The sequence below is a fragment of the Convolutriloba macropyga genome, chromosome 3, assembly GCF_964194025.1.
Source record: "Convolutriloba macropyga chromosome 3, txConMacr16.3, whole genome shotgun sequence".
NCBI classification, from domain to species: domain Eukaryota; kingdom Metazoa; phylum Xenacoelomorpha; order Acoela; family Convolutidae; genus Convolutriloba; species Convolutriloba macropyga.
The window spans coordinates 49,540,000-49,561,721 of NC_134470.1; the positions used below are offsets into that span (position 1 = coordinate 49,540,000).

General features: G+C 38.1%; 2 protein-coding genes across 4 annotated transcripts in view; both read right to left on the bottom strand.

Moving 5' to 3' along the window:
- Positions 1 to 10,411, bottom strand: part of LOC142335811 (uncharacterized) — a 43,703-nt gene extending 33,292 nt beyond the window's left edge. Inside the window, exons 1-2 of the mRNA XM_075384140.1 lie at positions 10,117 to 10,411; positions 9,284 to 9,437 (exon numbers count right to left, since the gene is read on the bottom strand). Coding sequence (XP_075240255.1) covers positions 9,284 to 9,437; positions 10,117 to 10,301 — 339 coding nt within the window. The 5' untranslated portion in view covers positions 10,302 to 10,411. The remainder of the gene's footprint in view (positions 1 to 9,283; positions 9,438 to 10,116) is intronic.
- Positions 1 to 21,722, bottom strand: part of LOC142336253 (uncharacterized) — a 372,851-nt gene that overhangs the window by 190,587 nt on the left and 160,542 nt on the right. The window lies entirely within an intron of this gene.

Sequence of the window (21,722 nt, forward strand, 5' to 3'; positions counted from 1 at the left end):
CTGTGAAGTTATGTTGATGGGATTCCTGGTAATAAAATGTTATGATATGCTCAAAGATGTAAGGTCCTTGAGTTCATGCAAGAATTCAAGCATATAAAAACCATTTGATATATTAGGCATGTTACCAAGAAATTGCCGCAACATCACGATATTTAATGAGAACGTGTGGTATAGTATGACTTGGTATGGACGGAGCTACCAATTTGGAAATACCAAATCTGTTTAATTTTTAGTTATTTTAGTTTAGTTAATTTTGTTTAACATTTAGTTCTAATTTTATTGTCAATTTCCTGTCTGGAGATCAAATCTTCATATTTCACGTTTATTCAATTTGTTTACATATTTTAACTGAAATCATTGTCTGTTCATGTAGTCTTGTGATTTGAGTTGCCGCGTTTGGAAACCTTTAGTTGTGATCAAATTGTTGATCAAATTCAGTTAATTTTAGTTTCACCATTCTTCTCGAATCTTAATTCAAGTTTAGTTGTCTCTCTTTTAAACCTGATATTCGCTCCACTAATCATTCAATGGTGTCAAAACAATTATAAGCCTTTATTCGCAAAGCGAAATACAAGGTTGTAAAGTATAACTAAATCCGCGTCGCTAAGTGCAAAAAATATTTAGCACTCAGAAAATCAGATTTTCAACATACGAAATTAATAGAGAATTCGCTCAGCGAAATAGCCAATAATTCTGAACAATAAATTCTGTAATTTGGCACCGCTAAAATCACTCTGTTTACAGCAACGAAATCTGTGTGACATGGCGCAGTCAGCTCGTGAATCTCGAAAGACACCGCTATCGATAGAACCATTTTGGGAATGGCCTTCTTCGGATCCTCCTATAAGATGGGAAAATTGGCGCATTCAAGTAAAACTTGCTATTCTTGCACGAGAATACATCACACTAGATACGCTTCTTCAACCAAAACCAACAACCGTACGACTACCAGCTGAACCGAAGTATGAAATGGCAATTGAAGATGCAACGGAAGAAACAGAAGGAGATCGACAAAAAAAACAACTGAAACTTCACTAGGACTTGAAATGACAAATTATAACGGAAGCAGGTGTTTTATGCGGAGAACGACCATGGCATCTCTGTGACCATGGCATCTCTGAGCACTCAGTATAGCAGTAAATATGGATATGAGTCAGCAGAATCAGCAATGGATTTCATCAAACAACAATAACAACGCAACCGGCAGTACAATAAACGCTATACAATCCTTCAATAGATTTTGCGGCGCGGGTGCACGCGGAAATCAGTCAGGCAGAGTAGCAGTCAATCGAGCAGCAATGAGTCAATGTAGAGGATGTGGTCAGGTTTGGAATCCAATACATCGCCAGGTTTGCCCTGCTCTGGGTAAGAAATGCAATAGTTGTGGTTTGCTCAACCATTTCGCAAAGGTATGTCGGAAAAAATTAAATACTACACGAAACTCTCATCAAGATAATCTCATCAATAATGTAGAAACTGCTGAGACTACAGAACAAATTACACATTCTGAAAATCAAAACGTAAATTATATAAACTATAATGAACAATTCAACTCTGACTACGGTTCTTTGGAGGATAATTACGTTGCAACGGTAGAAACCATTAGCACACCGTCTATTGCACTGCAAAATATGACAATAACAATTGGAAATACAGATTGTCATTTGCTCCTAAGTTCCGGTAGTGGTTGCACTATTACTAATATGTCACTCGCCAGGGAAATAATGCTTAATTGTGCGCAATCTCAATGGTCAGAGAAGAAACCCCTCGAATTAAAGTGTTTTTCGATTGATATATTAGGCATGTTACCAAGAAATTGCCGCAACATCACGATATTTAATGAGAACGTGTGGTATAGTATGACTTGGTATGGACGGAGCTACCAATTTGGAAATACCAAATCTGTTTAATTTTTAGTTATTTTAGTTTAGTTAATTTTGTTTAACATTTAGTTCTAATTTTATTGTCAATTTCCTGTCTGGAGATCAAATCTTCATATTTCACGTTTATTCAATTTGTTTACATATTTTAACTGAAATCATTGTCTGTTCATGTAGTCTTGTGATTTGAGTTGCCGCGTTTGGAAACCTTTAGTTGTGATCAAATTGTTGATCAAATTCAGTTAATTTTAGTTTCACCATTCTTCTCGAATCTTAATTCAAGTTTAGTTGTCTCTCTTTTAAACCTGATATTCGCTCCACTAATCATTCAATGGTGTCAAAACAATTATAAGCCTTTATTCGCAAAGCGAAATACAAGGTTGTAAAGTATAACTAAATCCGCGTCGCTAAGTGCACAAATATTTAGCACTCAGAAAATCAGATTTTCAACATACGAAATTAATAGAGAATTCGCTCAGCGAAATAGCCAATAATTCTGAACAATAAATTCTGTAATTTGGCACCGCTAAAATCACTCTGTTTACAGCAACGAAATCTGTGTGACATGGCGCAGTCAGCTCGTGAATCTCGAAAGACACCGCTATCGATAGAACCATTTTGGGAATGGCCTTCTTCGGATCCTCCTATAAGATTGGAAAATTAGCGCATTCAAGTAAAACTTGCTATTCTTGCACGAGAATACATCACACTAGATACGCTTCTTCAACCAAAACCAACAACCGTACGACTACCAGCTGAACCGAAGTATGAAATGGCAATTGAAGATGCAACGGAAGAAACAGAAGGAGATCGACAAAAAAAACAACTGAAACTTCACTAGGACTTGAAACGACAAATTATAACTGAAGCAGGTGTTTTATGCGGAGAACGACCATGGCATCTCTGTGACCATGGCATCTCTGAGCACTCAGTATAGCAGTAAATATGGATATGAGTCAGCAGAATCAGCAATGGATTTCATCAAACAACAATAACAACGCAACCGGCAGTACAATAAACGCTATACAATCCTTCAATAGATTTTGCGGCGCGGGTGCACGCGGAAATCAGTCAGGCAGAGTAGCAGTCAATCGAGCAGCAATGAGTCAATGTAGAGGATGTGGTCAGGTTTGGAATCCAATACATCGCCAGGTTTGCCCTGCTCTGGGTAAGAAATGCAATCGTTGTGGTTTTCTCAACCATTTCGCAAAGGTAAGTCGGAAAAAATTAAATACTACACGAAACTCTCATCAAGATAATCTCATCAATAATGTAGAAACTGCTGAGACTACAGAACAAAATACACATTCTGAAAATCAAAACGTAAATTATATAAACTATAATGAACAATTCAACTCTGACTACGGTTCTTTGGAGGATAATTACGTTGCAACGGTAGAAACCATTAGCACACCGTCTATTGCACTGCAAAATATGACAATAACAATTGGAAATACAGATTGTCATTTGCTCCTAAGTTCCGGTAGTGGTTGCACTATTACTAATATGTCACTCGCCAGGGAAATAATGCTTAATTGTGCGCAATCTCAATGGTCAGAGAAGAAACCCCTCGAATTAAAGTGTTTTTCGATTGATATAGTCGAAACATTAGGAACTTTAAAAACGACAGTTCGTTGCAATGATTGGAAAATCCAAGAAGCAAAAAACGGTAGTAGCAGACGGATTTCGACCCATTCTTGGACGTGATCTTTTTGACCAATTGGGGACAACAATTTCACAAGGCCTTGCCCGAACATAGAAATCAACAACATAGAAACACCCTGTCTAATAAAAAAGATCACTGCAAAAGAATTTCCTGAACTAATATCACGAATAGGAAAATCAAAAAATCATACAGTCAACTCAAAATTTCACAGAAAGTATAGTGTCAGGCATCAAAAAGCGAGAAATGTACCGATTCATCTTCAGCCAAAAGTAAAAATTGAACTCGAAAAATTGTTAAATGAAGGACATATTGAAAACTTAACAAACTGCTCTGATCAATTTTTCATATCTTCTATCGTTATAACAGTCAAAAAATATCAATCAATCAAAATAGCCTTAGATTCGAAAATTTTGAATAAAGCTATCCACAAAAACAAATACCAGTTGCCGAATATCGATTAGCTAATGCAAACGATTTGGCAAACACTGTCAACCGCACCGCAAGAGATAGCTTATTTTAAGACACGCGACTTGCAGTACGCTTATAGTCAATTAAATTTACATATTGATACCGCCTGCCATTGTAACTTTAATCTTGTAAGCGGGTATATGACCGGCACTTATCGTTTCAAAAAAAAAGATTTTACGGTTTAACGGATATGCCAGCAGAATTTCAAAAAGCAATTGACTGTACACTCGTCGGCCTAAATAATATATTCTGTTCTTTGGACGATATACTGATTGGAGGCGGAATTGAGGCGGAATTGAACAACATCTCGATCTTGTACGGAAATGTTTGATAAATTTAGATCAAGAAAACCTTCGAATCAATCTTGCAAAATGTCATTTTGCAAAAGATAACATTGAGTGGCTTGGATATAGTATCACTCAAACAAGTATAACACCATTATCGAATAAAACGGATGCAATCAAAAAATTATCATCACCCTCAAATCTCAAAAAACTCCGATCTTTTATGGGATCAGTTCATCATCTGGGCAAATTTATTCCTAATCTGTTGCAACTGTGTTATCCACTTAGACCCCTACTTAAGGAAAATACAAAATTTATTTGGACAGATGAACACGAAGAACAATTCAAATTGATAAAAGAGAAGATCGCGTAAACAACAGAAAATAAGCATTTTAATCCTGACCTAGAAACACGCATAAAATGTGATGCTTCACGTAAAGGTTTGGGTTGTGCTTTAGAGCAACGAACTCCAAACGGTTGGCACACCGTGGCACACCGTGGCACACCCTTCTTAAGGAAAATACAAAATTTTATTGGACAGATGAACACGAAGAACAATTCAAATTGATAAAAGAGAAGATCGCGTAAACAACAGAAAAAAAGCATTTTAATCCTAACCTAGAAACACGCATAAAATGTGATGCTTCACGTAAAAGTGTGGGTTGTGCTTTAGAGCAACGAACTCCAAACGGTTGGCACACCGTGGCTTACGCATCGCGATTTTTGAATTCTGTATATGATCGATATAGCATCAATGAACTCGAACTATTGGGCGTTGTTTGGTCTATTGAACATTTCAAGTATTATTTATATGGCAAACCATTCACTGTAATAACTGATCATAGAGCTTTGCTTTTGATCAAGAGAGAAATTAGAGCTAATAAATCTTATAATAGTCGACTAACACGTTGGGTCGATAGGCTACTACATTTCGATTTTACGATTGATCATCTTCCTGGTTCAAAAAAGGGACTAGTTGACTATATCTCTCGCGACCCGCAACAAAAAGCCGTTAAAATATCTGTTTATGACAAGCAATTCATAGTTGCTAAAATGGATGTGATTAAACGCAGCGCGAAACGCTTCTTATTAAATGCTGTGAATTACATCGATTTTGCAGCACGAAATCCGCTTACAAAACAACCCGCACGTACCCCACATTCCATTAACAAATTATGCAGTGAATTCGCACCGCGAAGTTCAGAATATTCTGCATTTACGGAAAATGATATTACAATTAGTAAATTAGCACCAAATAACTCAAATTCTAATATCTAAATCGAGACAGCAAACATTTCACACTCGCTTTTGGCCTTAAATGGTCCTACAAAACAGTCGCCCAAAAATTTAAAAAATTTTCAACGAATCGCATGCAAATTCCAAAGTGTACTCACGATGTCCAACTCCGACGAGGAAACCCTAATGCAAGTAAAGCACTCAAAACCACCTAAGGTCAGATTTGCAGACGAAGCAGGCCCATCCACGGCTCCCGCAGTACCAGCAACACCCTCAACGCCCAATACAGATACTACAACGGTCACCTCACCCTCTACGGATGATCTATATACGGACGCCTTCGGTTTCCCGCTGTCCAAAATATTTTCCAGTACCCTGATGGCAAGTCTGACTTCAAAAGACGCAATCCTTAAAGAGATCAGAGACTGAGTTTTGACGGAAAATGAGGACAGATGGAGAAAGATTTCCCCATACATCCAAAGCTTTTGGAGGGACTTACACGTAAACAATGGATGTGTATGCATGGACGACAGAATCGCAATACCGAATTCAATCAAGGATGCCTATTTGGAGGCAATCCACGCAACGCACCCAGGAAGCTGGGGAATGACAGATATGGCGACGCATGCATGGTGGCCATACATGCATCGTGATATAGAAACAAAAACAGCAAAGTGCAACCCTGTGTCAAAGTCGGTAAAAATTTAAAGTCTATTATTCCAGCTAGCAAATGGGCACCATTAAATTTATGCAAAGTACCAAATGAAGAAATTCAAATTGATTTTGGCGGACCAATTTATAATGAGAAAAATCAAGAAGTTTACTTCCTTGCATGTATAGACCGATTTTCTAAATTTCCGACAGTGGAGGTATATGATAGAGCTAATGCAGATAATAATTTGAAATTCCTTCAAGATTATGCTTTGCTAAACGGAATTCCACGTTCTATTAGATTAGACCAAGCGCGATGTCAAACTGCTGAACAAATTAAAGCATTTTGTAATCAAAATAATATACAACTAATTGAAGCTCCAATACACGATCACAGAGCAATCGGACTTGTTGAAAGGCCAATTCAAGCAATCAAGAATCGTTTAGCTTGCATTAAAACGGCGGCGCGAAATCAATTTAACTTAAAAATATTGATAAATTCTATTATTTACCAATTACGTATATGCCGTCAAAAGACTATAAATATACGACCACTTGAGGCAAATTTTGGCAGAAAAGCAAAAAACCTCTTAAGTAATATTTCAACGGAACCTGATCCTAGTAGTCTCACATATAAACGGATTTTGAACAAATATTTAGACATGGAAACAGTCCATTTGGGAGGAACTAATATCGGGGAGAATTGGGATCTGGAGGCTAGAAGCGACACAGAGTTGGAACAAAAAAAGGATAGATTGAGTATAGATGCGGCAAGGAGGAAGAACGCAGATCCAGACAAAGAATCAAGAAAAGTTCCTCACCCTGATGTTGGTCTGGCAGTGCCCCGGACGGAGACTTCCCTTTCTGTGAAACTGGCCAAGAAAAAACCAAGGAACAAAAGGTCAAAGAATAGTCTTGATGGAGATTACGAGTTTCTGGCTCCTGTTTCTTCTGTAGTCAAGACAGGTGCTTATACTTCCGTCATAAAGGAACCAGGGAAGAGAGAAGTCACAAATCGCAACTCTGATTTGGCGAAACTTTGGCACAAAGGCAGAGCGCCAAACAGATCTCCAAATATACGCAAATAGGAGACCGAAAGTACCGTCAGGGAAGATAACGGAGGACCTGATAAATCAACATGCGAGAGAAGCGAGGAAGAAGTTGGAGGGGAACAAGAAACTGAAACATGGAAAGGTTGCAGACGACGCCAGCGCCGTTTCATCCATTCATTCTCCAAGAGCGCTAAAAGTGCGAATGCCGGCCAAACCTAAGAAAACAGTAGCACCAGCGCCGCCACAGCCACCCTCTGAAATTTTGAGTGATTCCTCGCCGCCAATGGAGTTACCATTAACATCAATCGTAATTGCGGAGCCACCATCAAGGCCAAAAAAGAAAGCTGCAACCAAGGCATCTGCAGCTCTACAGCCATAAACGAAAAGGAAAAGATCCTCTCCATCAATTACGGAATCAGACGAGTCCTTAGCGTCTGTTCAAACATGCCTGCCGACAACTTCATCGTTTTCGGCACCTTCATCGTTTTCGGCAAAAGATGACAGCTAATTAAACAAACACAAATCCAAAATAAGTTGATCGTTTCCTCAATCAAGAAAGCTGCAGCAAAAAGCCAAAATGTAGAAACGGACAATACAGTGCACCCATGCTCTCAGTACAATTGTACCCGACTCAGTACTACATTTCACCAAACTACGAGGGGCCAGGAACGTCCATGACAGTCGGTGAAGCAGAAAGATTAAGTGAAAGCGATTCCGATTAAAACTTTTAAAAACGTTATAGTATTATTTATAGTAACCAGTAAATATGTTATTAATTTCTTGATAAACCACGTCGTCATTTCTTCTGCCGAGGAGGAATTGTGGTATAGTATGACTTAGTATAAATGGAGCTACCAATTTGAAAATAGCAAATCTGTTTAATTTTTAGTTATTTTAATTTAGATCATTTTGTTTAGCATTTAGTTCTAATTTCATTGTCAATTTCCTGTTTGGAGATCAAATCTTCATGTTTCACGTTTATTCAATTTGTTTACATATTTTAACTGAAATCATTGTCTGTTCATGTAGTCTTGTGATTTGAGTTGCCGCGTCTGGAAACATTTAGTTGTGATCAAATTGTTGATCAAATTCAGTTAATTTTAATTTCACCATTCTTCTCGAATCTTAATTCAAGTTTAGTTGTCTCTCTTTTAAACCTGATATTCGCTCCACTAATCATTCAATGGTGTCAAAACAATTATAAGCCTTTATTCGCAAAGCGAACTACAAGGTTGTAAAGTATAACTAAATCCGCGTCGCTAAGTGCACAAATATTTAGCACTCAGAAAATCAGATTTTCAACATACAAAATTAAAAACGAATTCGCTCAGCGAAATAGCCAATAATTCTGAACAATAAATTCTGTAATTTGGTGCCGCTTAATTCACTCTGTATACAGTAACGAAATCTGTATGACAGAACGTATTAAAACGATCATGCTGCCCGGGCCGAGGATTTTCCCCAAAAATAACGGGGAGAAGAGTGTAAAGAGTGTAAAAATAAAAAAATTACACCCCTATTTCTCCGCTTAATTAAGGGTGGAAGAGTGTAATTACAAGAGTGTAATTTTAAAAAATAAAGGTGGAAGGAGTTAGTGAGGATTGATCCCCCGCTCTTTCCTATGTCGAACATAGTACATTTACCTTTGCATTAACCACTGCGCAAACTTCTACTACAATTTTACGTTTTAATTTGGTAATAATGGTAATTTTACAAGAGTGTAATTTTTTATCATTCCACCCTAAATTACACTCTTTGTAAAGAGTGTAAAAAGAGTGAATAAAAGAGTGTAATTAAAGTGAAATTTTTTAAATTTACACTCTTACACTCTTTTCCCCGATAAATAACAGTGGAAAACGGATTACACCCTAATCCCCGCTAATTAGGGGTGAAATAGGGGTGAAACCTCGGCCCGGGTGCGGTATTTCCATTTGTGTCAAAATAAAGTTAACACGTTGCATGCCTTGGCAACTAAGTATGAAGTATCATTTCACTTGGGTCACAGTTAGTATGAGCTGATAGCTGAGTAGGTGGGTGATATCTAACCTTGAGTTGGTCCCATGAGAGTGGCTTCAGTTTGGTGGCCAGTTCGTTCTCTTCGAACTCATCAACAGTCGCATACCTGGCCAGTCCATCGTGCACATCCTTGTCTCTATGTCTGCTCTTGCTCCTTCTGTCTCTGTCTCTCTCTCTACTCTTCCTATATAATATTGCTAAACATGTACCTAAATTACAATTTTATGTTTGTTAGAAAGTTCAGAAAGAACAACCTATTCTAAATTGGGCGTAAGATAATTTTGACATTGTTTGACAAGAAGCTCTACTTGCTTAACGTATACCTGGTTAGAGAGATGAAGCCTCGAGGAACAGGAAACAAGAAAGTGGATTATAAGGAATGTTCAAGTTCCAGAGCTCAAGAGCATGGATGGGCTATAATGGGAAAGAGCCGTTTGTATTTGACAGATATCTCAATCTACACCTCCGAATAAAAAATACACCCATGCCAAGGGCATTTAGAAGACTTAAAAAATTTCCCCGGATAGAAACTGTTCCATGCATTAAACCCGTCCTACTTTAGCCACGAGTCATTTTGATCACGAGTAATTTTAAACAAAGTTTCTTCAGCTTTGTCAATAAATCATTACGTGGCGAATGGTTCATTTTGTTGAATATAGATTTACTCAAAAATGTCGGTGTTATTCACGGCCATGTTATAAGATTAGAGTCGTCGACGTGAGTATGAACAGCGATAAGTTAGCAAAAATAGGTTCAGAGTAGCTTCAATAAGGGAAATATCAGTCGTCACATTTGTCTACGTTGCGTAATAAATATAATGGAAAAGATTGCAAAAAATGCCAAGTCACAAAATGAACACCAACTTGTCCTTTCGGTGTTTTCGCGGCTCCTCTTCCACCTCCTTGTGTCTCACTCTTTCCTTTTTTGGAGGTTGTCCACCACCGTCCCGCGATACAGTTAATTCATTGTTCTTCACGTTTTTCCCATCAGACTTGGCTGTTTTTGAGTCTAACTTGATTTTTGATGGCTGCACTGTCGCAGTAGCCATATTGTAGTTTCAAGTTGTAGAATTGAATGGTATTGAGTAGTTTACATTTTAATGCTAGAGATAATTACTACGCTTATTTATTATATTCGTTGTATGTGTCACAGCAGCAACTTTTCGATGGTTCAGCTCAAAATGAAACTTTTGGTTAATTTTTGCTGAGTGTGATCAGCTGGTGAAAACTACAGCTGTCTATATTTACATGTTTGCTTTGCAATGAAAATTTTGGTAAAAACTCATTAATCTCCACTAATTTTTTTTGACCGAGCACAGGAAACGTTCAGAAAAGATCACACAAAGGTTCAGTCAAGATAATCAGGTTCTGCTGTTGACTCTAATCGGGGTGTGCGAGCAATTAGAAAAAATGCATTTTATTTCGATAAATTTTCGTGAAGTAATGTAATGCCTTCTGAAATTGAATTAGCTACAAAATTCAGATATTTTTTGGCTTATATCTTTACATCAATGTAACGGTTGTCAACAACTCAGTAACTTTCCTACAAAAAGATATCTTCAATTACAAGCATTTTTTGCTCTGATATTTAAATACGAATCACGCAGTGGCTATGGCTCAAGAAATTGTGTTAAAAGTGAGCCCTTTGAAGCTGCAAACTTTAGAAACTAAATTTGTAAATTTTCGAAAATTGTATGCATTTCAGCGCGTTTGCCAAACAGGTTACTTTTCAAAACTGAATTCCCATAAGGATGCAATTATCTGAAGCTAATGGAACAATATAAAAGTTACCATCAATTCATCTGTTTTACGTGAAAGAAGAATTAACAAATAAACAGCATTGATATTTTAAAAAATTGCTAATTTACCTCGAAATATACATATATATATATATATATATATATATATATATATATATATATATATATATACCTCGAAGATATATATCTTGTGCCATGAAGATATGTATCTTCATATATATACGTGCCATATATAAATGAAGATATATATATATATATATATATATATATATATCTTCATACATATATATATATATATATATATATATATATACATATACATATATATATATATATATATATATATATATATATATATTTATCTCAATATATATATATATATATATATATATCTTCATATATATATATATATATATATATATATATATATATATATATATATTGTAACGGCTGCTCTCCTATCAAAGACAAGGAAAACTAACTTTACAAAGCGGTTTCAAATCTGCCCGGATATTGTGTTTTTGTAGTTAAATTTTGTGAACTGAATTATCCGCTTTTATGTAGATAACCGTTGCATTGCCTGTTACCCTATTAGCCTCGATAACTAAGTCTTCAGCTTCGCTGTATAACAAACTTGTTTCTCTCAGAAAAACAAAATAATTCAAATTGAAACAATCAAATTTTGCTTGAGTTTTGGTTAATAAAGCAACTTATAATTCGAAATTGCAAAATCGGCTGAGAACAAGTTGGTCACTATGCCTTTGGCTAACTATGGAGCAAGTTTTAATGTTCTAGCTAGTCTCCTTCACAAGGGAGTCCTCAGAATATAACTCAATTTTGGATATTCCGATAATTCAAAACCCATTTTTTGTTTCTCAATTGGCTTCAATAACCACCAAATATCAGAACTATGGTAGGCGTCGTTAAAGCTGGTAAGAGCAACTGACTATATGCTTTGCAAAAAGTTTTTTTACTCTCTGGCACCTTCTGTGCCTGCAGTTCCTTCTTTGAGTGACTGAAAACGTTGATTTCAGAAGCATAGGTTTTGGTGTCCCACCAGGTTTCTTTCGGCCATCATAGGTCCACTGACTACCCATCCTAGCTCTGTTAGACCGGCGAAAGGTTCACTTCGTGTTCCTATCTTGTAGTCCAATGGGCGTTGTAGCTCATAGGCATCTTGACCAAGGATGATGCCAACTTCCTCAAGTTGAAACTTTTCTTGGGTAAAACACTCAAATGATGGAAACTTTGCTTCAGCTTGTTGTTGTTGTAGTTTGTGTTTCCTAAAGAGATTGACGGGTGTGCAAACGCTTCGATTGAAAGCACCTTTGAATGTAGTCCTTTATCTTGAGAGGAACCTTTTCTGTCTTCAATTCTTTGTTCCATGTATGCCAGCTATGTTGAGCAGCACATGGGTGCCTTGGGCTCGTAACTTCTCGGGCACAATTTGGTCGATGAATGAAACCGTTGATCATCTGTCGAGGAAAGCATATGTGTTCAGCCTACCGCTCTGTATTGAGACAGGAACTATCTGATGAAAGCTCGTAAATTCGTTACTCTGGTTGATTGCTGCTGCGCTTACGTTGTTTGCGAGATTGCCCTCGATTATTTGGTTTTCTGAGTGTAGCAATCGGTTGTGCTTCTTGATGCATCCATTTTTGCCGCACGCATTGACTTTAAAATTTTTTATTCCATGTCTTTTGCCTAGACATCCGTAACATAAGCGTTGCTTTCTCACTGCTGCGAACCGATCATTCACACTCATATTCCTGCATAGTGAAAAATTCCATTTTCCATGAATGCCATCAGCTAGTGCGCAGTGATCAATTTGATTTGCTTCGTTTCTTTCACATTCGAACTTGCACTGAAGTTCGATGTTTTCGCGAATCGTTTGTCTCTATTTGTGCTTCTTCAGTCTTCTCCCTTCGCTCTACTTTATTCTAGATAGTAATTTTTTAAACACAAGCAGATCAGGCCAATCTTCATCTTTATCATCAACATAAGACCAACACTTCTCTTTGAGAAGTTGAGGTAGATTATTAACTGCCACATACAGTATCGAGCTTGATTGCAGATCACCAATCTGTTTGTACTCTTTGAGCACATTCACAATGTTCAAAACGATAATTGAGAAACTGATCAGACCTGTTGAAAAAAGAGGTTTCACCTAACTTTCTTTGCGAAGACTCTCCAGTTGTGCATCAATGATCACATGAGGCCATCCAAGCTTCCTCACCAGAATGCTCCGTGCAGTACCATAGAATTGTCCAGAATAGCCCATTCCAGAGATTGCTGACCTTGTCTTGCTCTTCAGAAGAATTGTCAGATGGCTCATCTTCTTTGAGTCTGGATCACCTTCTGTTGGTCGTTGATCCACTGTAGCATTTAACATACTAGACGACTCCAGCCTTTCGAAAAGAACTCCTTCGAAGTGGTTCAAGTTCAGATTTGGTAGGTTTCTGCTACCTGATTAACCACTGTTGTATCGTAGAACAGCGTGGGGGAAACATCCCGGTCTTCAACACATGAGGAACGGTCTCGTGAACTGCAATATCGTGAGAAGTGACTATGCCTGCTCACCTAAGGGGTGACTTCAAAGCGAGCTGTTGACCGATGTGGGGTTAGAAGGTTGTCAATCCTACTGTCTCAGTCTGAGACATCTCTCTTCTTCGGGTTCCAATGAAAGGTGAATTTTCTAGTGCACTAGTTGATTGGGAACGAACATCCTCTTTCTCTAATGCTGTTCTCTTCACTTTGCGCTCTAGTTCACGCTCTTCCTCCAGTAGATGATGCTTGATTTCTAGCTTTTTCATTAGTGTTTCCAGCTCTAGTTTCCTCCGTTCGAAACGTGCCTGTTCCAATCGCATCTTGGTCTCAAATTCGATATCAATTTTCTTCATCCTTTCCTCACGTTTTTGCTTTGCTGAAGATGTTTTCGAAACATTCTCCGTATCTTGACCGCTTACTGTTGCTTTATTTTGCATTGTTTGGGCAATTGGGTTGCCCGTTGGGTGGTTGTTGATGCTCTCGCTGTCGTTCATTGCTGGAGTTGCAAAATTTTCTTTGCAATCATTGTGTGCTGCGTGCCTTTGCTTATATATGCCAGCCAATGATTGTCCAAACTTGCTTTGCACTTCCTTGCTTCTTTCAGATGTTCTTCAACGAAATTTGTTGGGTATGGTGCAAACTTGTTTCGACGCTGCAGTTGCTTGAGTATTTTTTTTCGTCTAGAAGGTGAACAGTCTGTTTATAGAGGACCTTTAGTTTGTTGGGTCGATCTGAACCTTCAATTATTTTGTAGCCAAGCCGTCGTTTAGTGTTAACTTCTTCCACTAAGTCTTAGAATTTCTTGTCGTATCTGTCAGCTGTTGATTGAAACTCCTCTCTGCTGGTTGCGCTTGAATTGCATGTTTTTTGTTGGCTTTTGCGTTGCTGATTTCCTTTGAACAAGGTAGGCACTTCAATTTCTTTATTGAATTGCAATCTTCTATTCGCCTCACTGGCCTGTTGCTGTTGATTTGTTTGATTCTTTTTGGGCGGTGCCATCGGCACTCTCCTCATCAGATTGGACAGCAGTTTGCCTTTCACTGTCTGGATCGGCGGACCAATTGTAACGGCTGCTCTCCTATGAAAAACAAGGAAAACTTCACAAAGCCCAGTTCGTTTCAGCAGTTTCAAATCTGTCCGCATATTGTGTTTCTGCAGTTAACTTTTGTGAACTGTGTTATCCTCTTTTATGTAGGTTATCTTTGTATTATTTGTTACCCTATTAGCCTCGATAACTAATTCCACAGCTTCGCTGTATAACAAACTTGTTTCTCTCAGAAAAACAAAATAATTCAAATTGAAACAATCAAATTTTGCTTGAGTTTCGGTTAATAACTCAACTTATAATGCGAAATTGCCAAATGGGCTGAGAACATATTGGCTACTATGCCTTTGGCTAACTATGGACCACGTTTCAACGTTCTAGCTGGTCCACTTAATAAGGGAGCCCTCGGAATAGAACTCAATTTTCAATATTCAGATAATTCAATAACCGTTTTTGTGTCTCGATTGGCTTCAATAAACACCAAATATCAAAACTATGCTAGGCGTGGTTAAAACTGGTAAGAGCAACTGACTATGTGCTTTGCACTAAGTTTCTCTTAGTTGGCAACTTTGTTCCTCAGAATGAAAGTTTTGAGCATATCAAAGTTAATTCTCTTTTCACAAGTCGATGTAAAGTTAAAACTGTACAAGCACAAATATGATCTACAGAAACAGGACACTTCATGTATGATGATGATTGCGTACTAAAAAAAGTTACTGAATATAAATGTTGAACAAAGTGAACAAATCCGTATAGCTTCAGTAGAATGTAGCATTAAATTTCAATTGTCATGCTATTTTAGCTTTAATGCTTGAAATGGCCTTGAAGCCCTACTCAATTTGGTTGTTAAATTAGTAAACTCAGCTGCCATATATACACACACTCACATTTTCCAAACTTGGCTGCAAATTGTGCAATAGAGAAAAAGCCAGCTACTCAATTTCATCGCAAGATTGATTTAGGTGGTTTGAAACTGCTTTTTTAAAATCCATCATAACTCTAAATTAGCTGATTACATAGTAGAAAAGCATACAGAAATAGAAACGAAACAGAAGCGAGAGATGGGAAAAAAGAAAAACCAAAGACGAATAGAGTATTTGGGTAGACTTCAGTAATACAGAAGTCACGAAGCTTGATTCAAGATCCATTCAAGAGACAGAAAACCATATTAGCAATGAAGAGCTTTGTTTCATAACGTATAAGTATCGGTAGAAAGCGTAGCAACAAATGTCTAGACGGCAAAGCGCTTGATACTATTTTAACAGGTATCAGTCTTGCTTTAATATTTAAGATCGAGGCTGGTAACCATTCTATTCCCATTTGCTGAAAAAAAACAAAAATTTTTTAGTTTAAACAAGGTTTAAGTGATAGGTTATGTTTAGATTTACGGAAACTATGCTATCTGCAATTTTTCTGAGCTTCACACGTAAATTAGAGTGGATTCTAAACGTATTATATTTTTGCAATTCTGAGAATTAGCGCAAGTTTTATTTACTCCGTAACAACCAACATACTGCAGTCCACTAGAAAATGTTGATACAAGGGGTGCCCATTTGACAAAAGGGCGGATTTATGGTAACTCGAACAGTAGGTTAGTTACTGAAGACAAATCACATGACATTAATTGTTGCTTGGTAGGCATCTGCCATTTAGAACGTCAGTTCAGTGCCGGGCAGTAGTTATTGATCTAACGTAACCAAATGGTGTTAGCGTATGAATATGAACGGGGATATCGCTTTCGGTTATCAAACTGATGAACGCAGTAATTGAAGGAATGCGGTTCCAAAGATTGACTGGAAGAAAAAGATTCGGAATATGAGCACCCAAGTCGGATAGATCTGCACCCACACAAGCAACAGGCGTGCGATAAGTATTTCTTCAACGAAAAATACTGTCATGTTCGAAATTTTGTCATTGAATTAAGGAACACTGATAATGGCGTAAACAAACAATTGTGCTCTTGGCAGGTTGAACTTCCAATGAATGAATTTGTGCGCAGGCTCCTTGGAGATGTAAACAGTATTGTAGTTTTCCATATTTTCGCGGAGCTTTTTCTTCCCTCTGACAAATTTAAAACCACTTTCTGACCAAAATGAGTCAGGAGTACCCTGACGGGAGACAATTCATTTCACTTCTATTGCACATAAACTGGGCTTCGTTGACAATTTCAACTTGAACGGCACCAGTTTTTAAGTAGAGAGAAGACCTCATTTTTTCTCTAGTCGCACACACGGTAACTTAGAATGCGCCAATATATTTGACCAGGTATTCGTGTATGGAGTAAAATGATATGCGCCTCTATCCACTGAGAGGTCAGCAATAACAAATTGAATAATGACATCGAAAAAACTCTTTGACGTTAGGGTATGCTGTGAAGAATGTACTTTAATGATGGCGTAGCGTTTCTTGATAACTAAATGCAGATAATCATTACCTCGACGTTGATGTTTTTTCTGAGTGTGACAAAGAAATAAAATGACAATAACATGGCGAGCGTGTGACACAATGAAAACAAGGACTTTTTGCACCAAAATCAGCTTCAGAAACATCTTGACGCAGCTAGCCAGTCAGACAAGACTAGTTTGTCTTACAAAGTGTTACAACCAGGCAAAACACCACTTCGTTCAACGGATTTTTTTTTTTGCGGAAACTTTTGTTTCGGTATTGAAGGGTTCTCTAAATAAAAGATACCGGAGATGACGTGGAGCTTCGTTATGCTCAATGGCGTCCAATACTATCACCGAGATTACAACAGCATTCGTGAGAGGATGTGGACGACCCAGTGTGCATACGTCGTTTTGAAGAAAATGTAAGAATTTTTCATAGCAGAAAAGGTTGCCTAATTTTAGTTGTTTTAGTTATGAAGCGACCAGTGATGCGCTTCATTTGACAATTTCTTTTTTTACTATTCGAACTCGATGTTATAAAATAATTCAGCATACGATTCAAATGGGAATTGTTTGGTTCTTAAGAACTTTGGACCTCTCGCACAGCAAACTAATTCAATCACCTCGTCGGAAAAACAGGGAGTACCGACCTATGTCGGTTCACTGCATGAATTGACTTGGCTCCACTAGTCAAAGCTAAAATGTTCTAGCATCTCGCATGCGCAGGTAAAATAAAATAAGTTTTTGAAGGTCGATTTAAACCTTAATAATACGTTAGAGCACTAAAACCTTATGGAAACACTAAGTTTACAATCAGCACGGTAGATGTATTGTTTCTAGATGCGGTCAGTAGAGCAGCTTGCGAGTCCTGTTTTGGAAAGGCAATCACCTCCAAGGGTTCGATGGGTCTTAAACTTGTGCAGAAGAAGGGTGTCACCTTGTAAAAACTTCGAGAAACGCAACCTTTGTGAAAACATTTTGCAACTTAAAAACACATCAGCTTTTCTAGCTGTTCAAAGGGTCCCAAAAAGTAGCTCCTTGGCATAGTAATTTTGTCAAGATTGGATAGTTCAAAAACCTAATTGAGAAACCATAAACCGTGTTCTTTGGTACTTCATATTCCCAATGCCGCCAAATAACAAACCAGTTGTCTTTTATTAGCAGTCCAGACCCTATGGTAAATTGTGCCTTTGAACGAATGGAACCAGGCAACTTGAACACTATGCTAATTAATAAGCGTTCTCCTAATGAATTAGCAGCAGTACCTAAACTGTCTCAAAAAACTAGTGAAATATCCTTGTTGCTATTGCTTTTCAACTGAAGCAGTTGCGGTACTAATTGACACCATCACGTGCCATGCATTTTATGGCGTTGTTTATAGCATATGGGTGAGTTTTCATCTCAGAGTACATGGAGCGTGTATTGATACAAAACAACGTTTGTTGTGGGGTCTTCTTTCAGAAAAAGAACGCAGTGATGGTTGCTCCCAGATAGGGACCCGGGGTCTGGAGGAGCTTTCTATTTAAAATCACCAAACACAACTAATTGATATTAGCGGAAAGGTAGTAGCACATTTATCAGGGCAGAGTCAATGACATTGCATCATCAATTATTACCGAAAGCACATTCCCGGCTTTTTTGGATTTATTACCTAATGTGGTAGGAAACACTCTTTGTCCGACAACTGCGCGACCGGGTGGTTGTCCTGGAATGCGATTGCGTAATTTCTTCGCAATTCTTTAATGTTAGTTTTCACTTATTTTTCTTTCAGTTTTTTGTCTCTTTTGAGCGTACAATCCCAAATGTTTAGCTGTTCAAATGACAAAACTAGATGATCGGGTGCTCGATTTTTTCTTCAGCCTACAGAATACCAAAATCGTATCTTATGCCCCCATGAACGATTATTATTGGGGTATTTCATGTGCACGAGCAATCACGGCGGATTGTGAGTTAATATGCGTGTACGCGCCAAGCGACTCCAAATTGTACAACCTTTTTGTCACGCCAGTTCTCTACTTGATGGACTTTGGCTCGAAAAATGTTGAGAATAAAATTGTACTCGAAGGAAGTAGTCCGCTTGAAGCCCAATTTATCTTCGAACGATCAAAGAACAGAGACCGTCTTTCTTTGACTGCAAAATACATTAACTGGGAAATTGCGTCTAAACGTTGTCTAAATTTCCCCATAGTTGTATCTTACGTGATCTAGAACAACCGGATGTGGCCAGGTTTCTTGCATGCACTTAACGTCAATGACGTCCGAACCTGGTTGTAAAGTACCCCTTACTTAGGGACGTACAGTGATTGCTGCGAAGTCTAAATCTGTCTGAGGAGTCACGGTAAAATCAATCACTATTGTGTTGACAAGCTTCTCATTTAAAATACTCCTTTTCCTGTGCTACCTTGCAACCGACTTTAACCACGACACTATTGGACGCCCAAGAGCTGCTACAATCTGTTGTATTAGTACCAGTAGAATTTGCCAGTTGGATTTTTGTTGCCAGAATGAAGCTTTTCACATCCGTCACAGACAACAAACTTGTTTTCCATTGTGGCTGTTGACCCGGTGAAAGCTTTACCAGTACCTGTTTTCGACTTCTAATTACTGATGTTGCTATTTTTGACTGCATAGCTAGAGAAACCTAATCAACTCCGGGAAATAGGGTTTTTGGGGGCCTTTGCAGCCTCCCTGTCAATATTTCTGGTTATTTAGGCATTGTATGAACTTCTCTATACCGTGCAAGCAGGAGAACCAAAGTTCTGCCTCTAGCACATGCTTGACTTGCTGATTGGGTGTGTTTGCTATAAATATGTGCCATTTCCGCGTCAAACTGCTGCTAGTGCATAAAAAGCAGTATGTTTACGATGTTGAGGATGACCTCGTTGCGGTCTCTGAGTGCCCTTCTCTTTTGAGATGGCAAAGAGGTCTTCGATGCATCTATTAACTTTAAAACGATTTTGATGGTATCTTCAGTCCTTTTTTCAATTTTCAATGGACGTGTTCCTAATTAATCCGTTCGATTCTGGCTTCTTCTTTAAACACTCCCTAATAACCAGAAACGACGGCTTCACTCGATGCCTTTTAACAATGAAGAGAGCCAATTAGTTTTTTGTTATCGATGGTAGCTTTTGAGCGGAATTTTTGGGAAGTGCTGAATTTTGTAGACTTGAACTATTTGAAACCCATTTAAAAATAATTTAAAACCTCAATGATTTCTGAAATTCACGCTAAATAATTTCTAGATTTATCATTATTTTGCAGTTTTAGTTGTGGAAATTTGCTGAATTTGTACAAAAAAGGACTTACAACGACCTTTGGTAGGCCAAATTTACTGTCTAAATGTCTCAGCGTGCCTTTGTGAATTGCACCACAGTAGTCAAACTGATCGATGGCCTGTTATTGGGAGATACTGTTATTGGGAGATTGGGCGATACTGTATAGAAGCAGGGTCCACTCAAGAAATGAATCCTTGGTTTTGCTCATTGTGGTGTCGCCAGCTGAGGTCATTGGGTACGGCTATTTAATTCGGTGCGCTTGTTTCTATAGACGGCGAGATCACGGGAGCTGGAAGATCACTTGAAACAACAGAGGAGATTGCGGGCGGTGGACTCATCGTGTTGCTAGCGACAAATAATTTGCCGTTGTGTTCCATTTGGTATTCTAATTGGAAAAATTTTCTGCTTCAAACCATGAGGATTTGGCAGTTTCAAGTGAAAAGGCATGCTGGAACTCTTGGCTTTTAATTGCCATGTGAACTGATCTGATTCTTGTTTCTCAACACCCATCAAGGATTGATTGTTTGACTATTCAACACATTGGTCCCAACCAGAGTGTAGAAGTTGATCTTGAAGGATCTCCTGAAACAAACCCTTTAAGGCTAAAGAAATCGCAGTACTGAGATGGTATAGCATGAGGGCAACTCTTGCAAAATAAATGTTTTTTGAAATTGGTCGTTCTGTAGATTATGAATTCGCAGTGTATTTGTCAGGTACTAAGTCAACATAGCTTCTAGTCGAATGGCGTATTTCATCAATATTTTTAATTACATCTGAACACTGCTCAAGGGAAAGATAATTTGAAAAAGGGCTATCCGATTTATTTTAATGCAAAAGTTTTCCTCCTCCTATTTCCACAACCGTTTAACCCTTCATGTTGGACACAAATCTCTCATCTTTAACCCTCCCCTCTATCAGATCTATAACATCAGTAACATTTGCTGGGGTTTTGCGCAGTTGTCATTGGTGGAAAATCTTGCATTATTTGTCTTTTCGAATACTTTTGTATTTTGGCTATGGCCGCTAAATTTCAAAGTAAAGTAAAATCTATGCAGTTACACTGTGTGAGGCTATATAGATCCTAGTTGACAATCAGTTGATAACAAAAACACGGAAGGGCAGGAAAATTGTTACCAAGTAACACAGTACCCAGGAAAAGTATGTAACGAAATGGCGAGATTGACAAACGTGTGTGTTAGCAAGGCAAGACAAACGGTGGAAGACGCAATGGAGCACGGTTGCAAACCAAACGTCAGGCGCAAGAACGATAAAGGAAATGATCGAAACCAATTGTCAAGCAGAACGGAACGACAAAAGAAAAAGACTCAACCAAAACGATGGGTAAAGGACGTGCAATTAAACGGGAGAAAAAAATTGTTCGAACGACGCCTAAGGAAACGGCAAACTTAATAGACGGGACGGAAGCGTTAGCCGACTGGCCCGTGAAAAACCAAGA